We start from the raw sequence: 14,033 nt of genomic DNA on the forward strand, positions 1-14,033 counted from the left end.
GAAAGGAATTTTCTTTATTTAGGTTAATTTCAAACACATATTAGGAATCAACAATGACAAACTGTAAAAGAAAAATGGTAGTGTAGAGAGTGAGCTGAAGTCTCTGAGGCTTTACCCATGTGCAGTCAAAAAACAGTGAACAGTTTCAGTCATTACTATTTTCTCATGCTCCAAAGCAGACCAGGCATCTCATGAAAGGACTAGGAGTTTTTCAACACAACCAGAAATGTGTAAACTAAAAAGGCAAACTACATCAAAAGAAGTCAGAAAAGCATGATAAACAGATATTAATAAATGCTTTCCTTTTGTTACTTTGATGAGGAGTGTTTGGATCTCATTTTCCATACTGGATGTCCATCAGTGAGAACCAGAAAGGGCACAGGACTGGGTTTGTCAAGCCTTCCACATCTTCAGTCTTTCATCATTCTCCATGTTGAGCTATAAGCCAACAATTATTATCACTTAAGTCTCTCACTGCAAATTATATGAAAATATTCTTTCTGTGATTGTATTAGCTTTATGCGCCATGTAAAGCATGCTGTCAGATCTGTCCTCTACTATTTGCTGAATGGGACTACTGATTTCTCAGGCTGCTGACACTAGAGGTCCGTATGTGCATTAACCAGGAAGCCCTCCTCAGTGTCACGCAGCATGAATGCAGACAGATCCACGATCCCTGTATTTGTAGGTTACCCATAATCTGTGAGAATCACAAATAAAAAAGGTTTCTGGTAATTCTTGTGAGCTTTTCCAATTATTTTCTTTCTAAACGTCTAGTCATCCCCTCTGTCAGATCTGCTAACAGTTGATGTGGATCTGCGGCAACACTGTCTATCCTTTCAGGACTTCATGCAGTCCTCGTAGAACAATATAAATACTGGCTAGTTGTGGGTGGTATTTTATAATTCTGTGGGGGTGGGAGGTAGACAGGAAGGCTAACAGTTCTGCATGAGAACTTATACATGTTTTACAGTAGAATTCACAGGGCTCAGTTTTCTTTTTGAAAGAAGTGTTTTTTAAGTGCCATTCCAATGCTACGCACACTCCTCAAGGGATCAATGCTGTCCTTAAACTGCACTATGCATTTTCAAAAGCTGAAATAAATTGTGTTACAAGATAGCAAAAAGAAAGAGACTGTCAGCCTCTGTTATTTTTATAAATAAATCTACTTAATTTCTGAATTCTAATAAAATATCTATAAATAACACACACTTTCTTTTTTTCTTTTTTTCTTGAACTGTCTTCTAAGGAAATTTCATGGTAATTTTCCATCCTCTTTCTGAAATTTAGAGGAACTTTCTACAAAGAGAACAAAGTAAAATTGACAACATACTGCCTTGCTTCCATACAATGAGCAAATTGAAAGAGAGAATTTTGACTCTTAATTTTGTTCATTTATTATAACCTTAAGTGATACTAATTAACTACAACAGTTACATTTTTGAACATCCTCTAGCATACTTCATTGCCCTGTGAAAAATTCATGAAATTACCCAACCATTTTTCATTATAATAATGTTCAGAGCAAGGGTTTGCAAATTTTCCTATGAGAAGAAAGCTATTTTCCCAGAGCACCCAAAAGCAAATTTTAAAGAATTCAGTTTCAATGTTGGCCATGACAACACTGAATATTTACAACAGTATAAGCAATAGCAGAATTTTCTGGAATGTCCTTCCGTGGTATCACTATATATAAAAAGAGCAAAGGAAGAAAAGAATGTATTAACTGAAGTAGCTCCCATACTTGTTTCAAACTAAAGGAAGGTTTTTTTTAGTCTGTTATCTGCACACTAAATGTTTACTGCTGATGATCTCCATACTTTGTCAGTTAACAACATCAAAGCAATGCAAAAAGATGAGAATACCTGCATTCATCCAAACATGGAGACTTAGGTCAGTCCAACCTTTAAAAATTTCAAATGTTCTCGGATTTATTTTAAGCTTGCATTCCAAATCCCTTAAACTGTAACGACTGCTAACATATGGAAAATTTTATCTTCTGCTGGTGAGGAAGAACAGCAGCACCCATGAGGACACTGTCATATAGGGCTCATTAGACAGTGCTCACTTCCTATTTCATCAATTGCTTGGGTAATGCACCCACTCCTTGGCTTCCAAACCCTTCCCCTACTGACAGCTAGTTGTCCATGACTGGCATGTGCCAGTAGCATCCAGTCCCAGGGCTTGTGGCCATGATGCTGGAGAAGACCCACTGCCCATGTCTGGCATCCATGATCAGGTCAGCAGAGGAGCACTAGCAGCACTTTCACTGCCACCTTTGCTGTGACCTAGGCCCAACATGCAGTCCATAGGGGAAAGCAAGCAACTCCACAAAACAAGGAAGACAACATTTTGCTTGCCTTGAGTGTTTCACACAGACCTGAGGAACAGCTCTGCTGAAACGTCTAAGATATAATTTGTAACGCCCATCTCAAGGTTTCAGACCACAAACTAAAGATGGTAATAACCAAAATACTTGGCGTCAACACAAGGGAGAGTAATGGAGGTGAGAAGAAGCACCTGAGACAGATTGCTTATTGTACACGGATTCTCGCTCATTGTACACGGATGTTCTTTGCTCCTCTACCTTGCATATTTGTCATGGTTTTGTGATTTTCGGTTATTGGTATTCCACATCATAACATCATTTTCCAGCCGGAGGGAAAAGATAAAAGCTCGCAGTATAAAAACTTGCAGATCACAAGACCTCATCCCTTTTTCCGCCCGTCTCTTGTCTTGGCAGCACCTTGCTCTCCAGCCGTCTTGTCGGTAGTAGAGTAAGGCCTACCTTGATTTTGGGACATTCTCTCTCTCTGTATTGGATTTAAATTAGTTTGTTTCTCCTCAGATTGTTGCCGCTGTTCTTTGCTCTCAGGGCCATCTCCTTACCCTTTTCCCCTTTTCCCTTTTCCCAGGGTGTGGGCCCGTGGGTCCCCCGTCCCCTTCGTCATGGAACCGGGCCGAATGCCCGTAAACCATTGACAATATTCTTCAAAAGGTCCCACTGAAACACGACTCTTGTAATGATTTTGGGGTGGTTGGTTTTTGTTGTTTTTATTCTGAGAGAAAAACAAAGGTTTTTCTACTCATACAGCATTGATATCTCTTGATACAAAATGCTGCAGGAAGACTGAAGGTCTCTTCCAACACAAACCATTCTATGATTTGCCACTTGTTAGCTTTCCAAATGCCTGTATTTGACAATGAAATACAAGTTTTGTATTTTGCCACCTCACAGCCTGTGAGTTTCATTTCCTGTGCTGGTTTCTAGACCTGTTCACTTCTTTCTCTCATAAAGCCCAAGCCTCTCCCATAAAATTTCAACTGCTAAATGTATAATTGAAGAGCTCTGATGGGCACTGCTTTCTTTTCAGACCTTCAATATCACTCCGGCTTTAGGATCACAGAAGTTACTGCTAGCACTAGCTTCCTTAGTGTGGCCAAGCAAACACTAATTTCAGCAAGAAATCAGAATGAAGAATGAAGCACCAGAAACTACTGGCCATTGCACACTTCTTCCTCAGCCATCAGAATATACTAATCAACAGTCAGAACAGACACCTATATCACACCAAGTTTTATAGGAACGCAGATAAACTATTATAAGGCCCAGATGTAAAATAAGGACAGACTCAGATTTATCAACAGGTAACTATACATCCTCCAAATCTGGTATCTGACCTTGGTAGTACCTAATGACAAGGAGAACCTCTTTCCCTTCCCATGGAAAAGCCAGCATGTTTTTATACAGAAATGTTTCCCAAAAACTGGCAGATGCTTTGGTACCTATGGAAATGTAATATATTTGCGAAAGCAGGATCTCCAAATTTGATGAAACATTCATTTTCTGAACTCATTTCTTGGCAAGTGCTGTTTGCTAGCAGTACTACACCAGCACCTCTGTGTTTGGAGATAACCCAACACAGCCTAAGCCCGGCCCAGTGGCCCTGCATTGGAAGACATGGGCACATACATATGCTGAGGGTCATTCACAAGAAATAGAGTGACAGAATAGCTGCTAGTTCTTTCCTTCCTCATAAGAAGGGTCCCTTATACAGGGGCTTTCAGGACTCTCTGGTACAGCAGATGCCTAAAATGTAAGCATTTAGAAGCAAGACAGAGAAACTAAGTCAGCTTAAAAAGGGACACACAAATATCATTGAGTATCCTACTGGGAATGGAGGGCTGTGAAACAAGGAAGCTAATCAAAGCCTTACCTTCCTTGTACTGTGCACTTCTGTTCCACCCCACTGGGTAAAATGACTGTGAAGTCCACCATTCTATTTATCATATTCTCCTTCATGCTCACAAGGCTCTGATCAGAAATTACAGTTGTCTCTGCAGGTGACTTGTGCTCACTGTGAATTCTACTGGCTGCAGAAGGTTGATTTGGTGGAGGAGGAGCACGAGCTTTCATTCTTCTCCTTAAGAAAAAAAAGGCAAGAAGAAAATTAAAAAATTTCCATGAGCAAATTAAAGTATTTGTTAACTAGAAATATATCCTTTCAGCCATAATCTCAGATCATTTCTAAAAGTTCCTACAGCAAAAGCCATTTTTCTTCACCACAAAACTTTTCAGCAGAGCTGCATTTTATTTTTTACTTCTTCCTCTCTAAAAATGCACTAACTTTTTAATGATGCATGCACTCCTACTGCTTGCTTTCCATGCCCCAAGGTATGTATCAGTTCCATAATTAGGATATGAAAATAATCATTCTTCTGTCAAGTACAAAGCACGTTTCTATGAAGAGATAATCAGAATAACTTGGTCCAGTCCAGACCTAACTCACGACACAGTTGTATTTATGTAAATGAATGCTTCGAAGTCAGAGCAGCAGGAGCAGAGCTACGATGAACTTCAATTCAGCTGTGTTAGGGTTCAACAGTACTATTCTAGTTGAAATATTGTCTCTTTCTCTGTCTTAGGAAGTAGTACTAAATTTGGCTCATTGTACTTCATACAAAAGGGCCACGAGAAGGTCAACTGTGAACGATGCCACTTCTTACCACCCAACACAGAGAGATTACAGCTATTCGAAAGCAGCCCGAGGAGAGCTCATTCTCCAGCAGAGGCCTAGACTCTGTGAGCTACATACAGAAAAGCTACATCAGTTGCACCAAACAAGCCACATACTTTGCAGAAAGATAAAACTGCCACAGACTCAAAGTCTCCTTCACTGGCAAACAGTGTGGTAGATAAGCAACATGTCCACGCTGTTAACTTCTGAATAGCTGGCTTCATACCAAGCACGTGTTTAAGAGAACGTATTCTGATGATTAATATCTGTCACCTCTACTGATTTATGCCTAATTTAAGTCAGATTTCAGTGCAACAGATGGAAAAAAGCAGTAAAATATTTACTGAGAAATTATTCTTGAGCTTACTGACTGAATTTTTTAATCTGTTTTTAGGGTGCAAGAAGAGCACACATTATGATTCTATACATCATTTTCACTCAGCAAAGAACATAAACAGAGACCCAGGAAAGAAGAACACAGAAAAAGTACTCTAATTATGCAAGGTTTAGTGTTAAGTCAGACAAGGGCAAAATTGCGGCCAGGAGAAAATACATTTAAAAAAAATTTCAAAATCTTACGGTGTTTTCATCAGGACACTGTAAGATGCTGATACTTCCATTCATCCCCTACGTGCATAACAAATAGCTTTCCCCTACAAATAAGCAGGGAGATCTACTGCCATCCTTATTACCATACAGCATTTTTCTTCTATGAGACATTTTCTTTTAACATTCACTTTTTATCCTGCACACACCCAATGAGTCACACAGGCCATCCACTACAAACTTACAGCTCCCACTCTCATGTCATGGAGGCGATGATAAGAAGTTCAAGGTTCTACTGCTTGGCAAACTACCTTGGCTTTCAATATCTCCCCGAACGAAACTCCTAATTTATTTACTTGTCTATAGAGAAGAATAAAAATGTAGAAAAAAACTGGGTTTGTCTTACGCTCAAATCCCTTTATGCCCAGCTACAGTTGTTTGTAAGCAGGTGGTGAGAGACATGGGAGTTTTGCATAAATCCATTTCTTGCCAATGAAATCATTAATATTACTCAGCTTAACAAGTGTAACACTGGAAGACTTCAGATCAATTTACAATCTATGTAATTCTTGCCCTCCATAATGCCAACTGCATCAACGTAAGTAGCTTATTCAAAGCTTTACACAAACTCGTTTCGAAGCAAAGCTTGTTCCTGGTTTTTAACGCTTTCCTAAAATGTCATGGACAACCTCCAGCACAGCACTGCTGACAGTATACCACAGGGGCAGGAGTAACAGCAGCAGCAAGTGTCCTGAGCCCTGCATACCTGGTTGGTTTAATTATGATTTACCTGGACTTGTCAATTCCAGACCTCACAGCAAACTGAGAAATACAGCAGTAAGCATGAAACCTAAAACAGCTGAAACTGAAGAGACTTGAAGCGTCAGTGGAGAAGTGAAAAATGACTGAGATTTGAAGCTGATTAAAAAGCTGGAAAAGAGTTTAGAGTGTGCTGTGTCCGTGTTATTCCTTCGCAGTAACATAAAGGTGCACAGTTTTCTAACAGAACAAACAAGGCCTGACATCTTAACACCAATTTATAGCTCCAAAATGGGAGCGTGATTTTCACTTGGCCACTTCTTAAGTGTTCTTTATATGCAGTGCTGTAGTTATAAACCTTGCACAACACTGTTTCTGCACGGGTAAATGAGGAGTAAGAACCACCAACACATGCAGTTGCACACTGACCAGTGACGCTCACTTTACCTCCACGTAACACTGAGTATTGTTTTTGGCACTGAGCAGTCAGAGTCCTTTACGGGCTACAGCCCTTCTTGCTTTTTGTTCAGGAAGGACAGTGCACACCCGTTTCCTTCACAGAAACGGGAAAAAGGAATTCAGGAAGCATTCCTGCTACAGCCCTGTTAACCTAGCAACAGCTCAGGTGACCTCACTTGAACTTTCATCCGAAACACTGCAACTGCTTTCCAACATGTCCCCAAGTGACAGATCTGACTGTTCCAGTGCAAGCAGGTTCCTTTCAGGTTCACAGAATCACAGAATGTCAGCAATTGGAAGGGACCTCAAAAGATCACCTAGTCCAGTCCTCCTGCCGGAGCAGGAACACCTAGATTAGGTCACACAGGAACACGTCCAGGCGTGTTTTGAATGTCGCCAGAGAAGGAGACCCCACAACCTCTCTGGGCAGCCTGTTCCAGTGTTCTGTTCACACTTGTAGTGTGATATATGGCACAGATCTGCACTTCCCAGGCACCTTTTTGACACATCTCTGCAGCAGAAAGCAGCTCCACAAGCTACAACCTAGGAATGAGAACCTAAGCTCTTCCTCAGATCTGCAAGAGTGTCTGCTGCCCTCTCTGTCATAGCCACAATGCTTACAAAGGACAATAGAACATTAAAACGTACTGAAAAGAATGAATTAAAAGCTTGTTTTAAGCACATTTATTTTCCATGCTACCAACATAACACACCAAAAGTAGTAGTAAGAAATGAAAGAAAACGCATACCTTAGTCTGAGATAGATTCAAACAAGATTTAGCTCAACAGCAAATTTTGTTCACAAACACCTCAGTATCAACTGTAGGGAAGATGCCTGCTAAGCTGCTGGCTGCTACTAGCCAGCTGCTGCAGTCAGAAGCAAGAACACCTCACATCTCTGATTCACTCACAGTCACAACCACTGCTTTCATTTCTGCCCAGAGGATTAGACAAAGCCATAACACGCAGCTGATTCTAAAATAAACATACGGTGACTTTTAATTAGGAATGACACAGTTCATTTCATTTTCTTCTGAGCTGACAAAATGCATATTGCCATGAAATAACCAGGTAGAACACATAAACAACCTACCAGCACCATTATCAGCAACAGCATCAGGCTTCCCAAAACAGGAAAGGAAAAACAACCGGCCAGCAGAGCAACAGCCAGCTTAGCTGTAGTACAGCCTGCAGAAGAAAAGCAATAGAAACGAAGAAAAGTTTTGCCAGATTAAGGAACTTCAAGACAAGGCAACATAAGCCCTTTGGACCTATGCTTTATTAATATATAACTATCAAGCAACAAGATCCACCCTTGACTTTACAATCCCATGCTGAAAAAGCATGTTCTCTCTTTCAAACCGAAGTGGTTCAGGGACTTCCATGGCAATGATGGCAATGCTATGCAGAGATTGTCATTCTTCAGATAAGGAAAAAAAAAAAAGAAAGAAAGGTGACTTTACTGACTTGACTTTCAGGCGACTGCACTCCTGCACACACACATGAATTATGAGACACACCTCATACTTCAGGAAAGCCAAGGCACAGACAGCATTGAACTCTGCAAGGGATGAGAAAAATAGGAAGAAGGGATTATTTAGATATGTTGGTCATAAGAGATAGACAAAGAATGGACCTCTCTGATAAATGAGACGAAAGAACTGGCTTCAACATATATGGGGAGAATGCTGACGTACTCAATGAGTTCTTTGCCTCAGTCTTCGCAGGCAGTCAGGCTTCTCACACCTCTCATATCCATTAATCTCTTGGCAGGGATAGGTGAATGAAATCCCACCATAAAAGCAGAGCAAATCTGAGATCGCCTCATAAGGCTGAATATGTACAAGTCTGCAGGGCTGGATGACACATATCCCAGGGTCCTGAAGGAACTGGCTGATGTGGTTGACAAGCCACTCTCCATCATATTTGAAAAGTTGTAGCTGTCAGGCAAAATCCCTCGTGACTGGAAAAAGGGAAACAGTGCTCTCATTTTTAAGAAATGGAGAAAGAAAGACCCAGAAGCTACAGACTGCAGATCCTCACCTCTGTGCCTGGGAAGATCATGAAACAGACCCTCCTTAGAAGAGACATGCAGATGAAGAGGTGATCCAAGACAGCCAGAATGGCTTCATGAAGAGCCAATTGTACCTGACGAATCTGGTGTCTTGCCATGACAGAATGATGGCATCGGTGGACAAAGGAAAGTTAAGTGATACATTTTGACATGGTCCTGCACCACATTCTTACCTCTAAAAGGGAAAAATATGGGTCTGAAGGCTGGACTATCAGGTGGATAAAAAGTTGGTTGGGTGGTTGCAGCCAGAGGGTTGTGAGGTCGGTCACAAGTGGTGTTCCCTAGGGGTCCATCTTGGGTCCGGTGCTCCTCAGTATCTTTATCAACAATAAAGACAGTGGGATCGAGTGCACCCTCAGCAAATTTGCTGATGATATCAAACTGAGTGATGCAGTTCACACAATAGAAGGGACACCATCCAGTGAGACCTTGACAGTTCGGAGAAGTGGGCTTATGTCAACCAAATGAGGTTCAACAAGGTGATGCACTTGGGTCAGGATAATCCCAGATATGTATGAAGACTGGGAGATGAACTCATTGGAAGCAGCCTTGCAGAGAAGATCCTGGGGGTCCTGATGGACATAAAGCTGGACACCAGCCAGCAGGGTGCACTTGCAGCCTAGAAGACCAACAGCATCCTGGGCAGCATCAAAAGAGGAGCAGGCAGCTAGGAGAGGGAGGGGATTGTCCCCCTCTGCTCTACTCTCATGAGGTCCCATCCGAAGTACTGCATCCTAGTCTGAAGCCCCCAGCACAAGAGAGATGTGGAGCTGTTGGTGCAGATCCTGAGGAGGGATACAAAGATGATCAGAAGGCTAGAGCACCTCTCTTCCGAATAAAGGCTGAGGGAGCTACACTTGTTCAGCCTGGAGAAGAGGAGGCTTTGGGGAAACCTCCTTGTGGCCTTCCCTTACTTAGAGGGTGCTTATAGACAGGAAGGAGATTGACTTTTTACACAGACAGACAGTAACAGGACAAAGGGGAATGGTTTTAAATTAAAAGGTGGAGATTTTGGTTAGGGGCACTGGAACAGGTTGTCCAGAGAAGCTGTGGGTTTTCCAACAAGGCCAGGTTGGATGGTGCTCTGGGCAGCCTGATCTAGTTGTTAGCAACCCTCACCACAGCAGGGGGACTGGAACAAGATGATCTTTGAAGTGCATTCCAAACTAAGCCATTCTATGATTCTATGATACTTCAAACCATCAAGATACAGACGCTAGAGTAGAAAGATCTCCTGTCCAGTGATCTAGCCTGCAGAACAGATATGCTTCCGCTTTTCATTGCTTGTGGCAAAGCAAACCTATATCACAGACTGATAAGGAGACCCTCTCAATCACAATTAACAGTATACTAAGATCTGTCTGCCTACGTAGAATTCTTTCTATTTCCAAACACGGCAGTTCAGAAAAATGCAACACAAATGCAAAGGAAACACAAACAAATTAGGAGAAAAATAAAGCCGAAAATCGAAAACAAAAATTAAACAAATCCTGCGAAGATTTAGAACGGAAACAAGCAAGGAAAGGAGATTGTGATAATGCTACTACATAGCTATTACAGGAGTTCAACCAGACAGTGCTGTGTCAATCTAGAACTCCAGAACTCCAGAACTCCAGCATACTCTGTCATCTGTAATGCTTAAACTAACTAGATTGAGCTTATTGGTTGCTCTTTATTAGGACAAAAAAGAACTTTCTCAATTTGATTCAGCCTGTCTAAGACGAGATACACTGACTCATGATATGTGCAATACAGATAGTCTACACCTTTAAGTGCTTCACACACAGGAAATAAATTATAGGTCTAAAATATATGACTCTTAATAATAACTTATTTCCAGTATTATTTCACATTTCCTAGTGTTTTATAGTATTAGAAAAATATTATACTTGCTAAGCAGCTGAGACTAGATCTAATTAACTAAATTACTCCTGTGCTGATAGGCTCTGGGAAAAATTAAGGTTGCCTATGATGCTTTATTTCCCCATATTTAAGAATTCTTTTTGTTCTAAACGCAGTCTTCACTTTGAATTCTCTGGCCATTATAGTATGTAATTGTTTTACGCTTTCCTCTTTTCAAATGTTTGTTTGAATTTCATATTACTTTTAAAAGATCATTCCATTTTTAAGGAAGGCTCATACTGACAGATATGATGAAAATGATTTCCTTAAGGGCATGATAAAGTCACCCAAAATAGACAAGGAAAAATAATTTGTTGCTGGCAATGAAATTAAAGTCATTTAATTATATTTTTGATCTTCCATTAGATTCTACTGATGAGAACCCTACAGCTTTACGTATTTTAAAAATAAAGTTTTAATGCCAGGAGAAAAAAGAAGTCCAAGAAGTAAGATAAGTGAGAGCACTGTGGAGGAGGAAGCAGGGATTAAGTACATGGCCATGCTTGCCCAAGGGTGCAATTAAAGGAAAATACAAATAAAAATACATCTGAGACAACACACAGTTCAACAAAAGCAGTTCCTAGCATCGTAGCTCCAGTTTCAAACTTTTCAGAGGCTTAAGCAATAAAAATCAGTCATTAAAACACATTGTGCTGCAGTTTTCTGGTCTCACATGTGCAAGCAAAAGTGATTGTTCTGAATTTGTTCCCAGAGATGTCTCCCCAAATCCGTCCTATCTCAGCGAGAGCCTGAGGTGTGCCTATCACCAGAGCTTTGGCCACAGCATGAGTACTGCCCACTGCTCAGCACAGGAAGGCTGCATTCCTCCTGCCGGGGCTCAGGCTCCTGCACTGACATTGCTTCACCCAAGTGGCAAGGACCAAGAGAGACCAAACAGTCTGTCAGTGAATGGTTGCTGTCCTCAGACTGTGGGATTTATAAATCACTCACCCTTTTAATGAAGCGTGCCCTTCCAATAAAAACCTAATCTTTCCCTTAGTCACAGAGGTGTCCGTTTGTAGACTAATACAACAAAGCTCACCTATCAGTCTCATGGTTGCTCCAAAAGTAATGCCTCCTATTTTATGCTGTTGGTCCATGACACTAGAGGCAGACGGTGGTGGTATGGCAGCAGAGGTTGAATCTTCCTGCCAATATTCCGTTCCATTTTGTTGCTGTGTGACAGATGGCAGCAGAGAGGCAGTCTGACAAAATGCATATGACACGGAAGTGCGTAAGAAGCAAAGGTGTGTCACTGAATTCCTCCATGTGGAAAAAATGGCACTCATTGACACTTGCTGAATGTTTATGATAGAGACCAAATAGTGGATGTGAGCACAGCGAGGCAGTGGTGTCATGTTTCAGCAGTGGTGACAGTGATGTGAAAGACAAGCCACATTCTGGACAGCCATGCACTGCTGTCACACCACAAAATGAAGAGTGTCTCAACCAGCTCATCCACACTGGTCAGTGGATGATGACAAGGAACTGTGTATGGAGCTGAAAACTGGCTTCAGTGTGTCCAAAGCAATGATGACAATGTTGGAATATCACAAAGTTTGCGCTAAATGGGTCCTATAAATGCTCAAACAGGAACAGAAAGAAAGCTGTATGCAAGTTTGTCAGGACCTACTGAACCAATACAATGCTGAAAGTGATGATTTCCTGGACTGTATCATTACTGGTGATGAGATGTGGTGTCACTACTACCAGCCAGAGTCATAATGGCAGTCCACTGTGTGGTGACGTGTGAATTCCCCATCGAAGAAAAAGTTCAAGACACAACCCCCAGTGGGTAAAGTGATGTGTGCTGTCTTTTGCAACAGATAAGTATTGATCCTTCTGGATTTCCTAAAACCCATTCAAACCATCAACTCTGACCTCTACACTAAGCTGAAGGATCAAACTTCCACTGTCGGGCCAGAGAAGAAGACAAACATCTCTGGCAACATAATAACATCATCAGGCCCCACACAAGTTTGAAGGCCATGGAGCACATTGCCCACCTTGGCTAGGCTAGGCTGTCCTATCACACTGGATTTTACATCAACTTCTACTTGTTTGGGCCAATAAAAGATGAGGGAAATGTTTCCCATGAGAGGAAACACTTTCCTAGTAACAATGTCATGACAGCAGCTGTGAAACAGTGGGTCACCTCCATTGGTGCAGATTTTTATAAGCACGGCATGCAGGCTCTTGTTCATTGCTGGCAAAAATGCTTAGCTAGGGGTGATGACTATGCTGAAAAATACATTTCTGTAGCTGAGAATTTGCTCTATCAAATAGTGTTATTGTGCTTTTTGTATCTATTGTAGTTTCCATGGTAACAAATAGGAGGCATTACACTTGGAGCAACATACATATGTCTGTTCTTTTTAGGGACAGAAGAAACCACCAGAACAGGAACTGTGTAAATTCATCCCACTACAATTTCATTTACAGTGAAAGCCGGGATGGAAGCATACATGGGGTGAGTTTTAAATGAGCAAGGAATAATACTGCAGCTTGCGCATGTTTATAACACTTAGGAACCACAGACATGCTAGGGAGCCTGACAGAGCTACCTGTATCAGTTCCCAAAACAAAATAAAATACACAGACAAGCCCTAGAGAAAACCTTTAAAAAGCTGCCAAATCCCAGCATTTGGGTTGATGTCTGCTGCAGTTAATGAAAACAGTGCTTTAATAAGCACCGCAAAGTCTGGCCTAATAGCTGTATCGCAGGACTTTGGAGATACCACCCACGTCTTCGGTGTGTGGCAAAGACCACACTACAAGCTGGTGCCATGGAGGACAATTCCACCAGCTTCACTCGCATTAGTGAACAGGAGTGAAATGGGAGAGGAGCCAATGCTATGTAATTATTTGCCTCATCTGCTGAAATACACCTTAAAGAAAAACACAAGTTCTTTGTGGTTAAATGCAAGAAAGCAGAGAAAGTACTTATTCCAGTATGTTAGCCTAGGCCAGGATGGCGGAACTTTTTCCTTTCACAGTGACGTCTGACAGAGGAAAAAAAAAGAAGCTCAGATGAAGAAAAAATGTGATAAAGGCAATACAAATGTAGGCTTTTGGATGCAAACGCTTAGCCTCCAGCATCTGAGCCAAAACTACCCACCAGTCTCTCAGTGACTAAAATCAAGGCTGTGAGACAATGGCTGCTCAAGTGATCTGCAGTGAAAGCAGCAAAAAACTGGTGCAAAGCATTCAGTGACCAACCCTCTAGTCCCATTCTCACAATTACCTTCGTCTTTTTCCTCCATTACTCGCTCAGT

At 41.5% G+C, this 14,033-nt stretch overlaps 1 protein-coding gene across 8 annotated transcripts in view; it reads right to left on the reverse strand.

The window, feature by feature from the left end:
• COBL (cordon-bleu WH2 repeat protein) overlaps window positions 1–14,033 on the reverse strand; it is a 153,005-nt gene that overhangs the window by 107,987 nt on the left and 30,985 nt on the right. For 7 of the 8 annotated variants that reach the window (XM_021385621.1, XM_021385620.1, XM_021385622.1 and 4 more), the window contains exon 2: window positions 4,218–4,424. In XM_021385621.1, the coding sequence (XP_021241296.1) occupies window positions 4,218–4,424 (207 nt within the window). Of the gene's footprint in view, window positions 1–4,217; window positions 4,425–7,875; window positions 7,971–14,033 lie in introns of all 8 variants that reach the window. The other variant, XM_021385623.1, reaches the window with a different exon arrangement.

Source organism: Numida meleagris, chromosome 2 (genome assembly GCF_002078875.1).
Source record: "Numida meleagris isolate 19003 breed g44 Domestic line chromosome 2, NumMel1.0, whole genome shotgun sequence".
Taxonomy (NCBI): domain Eukaryota; kingdom Metazoa; phylum Chordata; class Aves; order Galliformes; family Numididae; genus Numida; species Numida meleagris.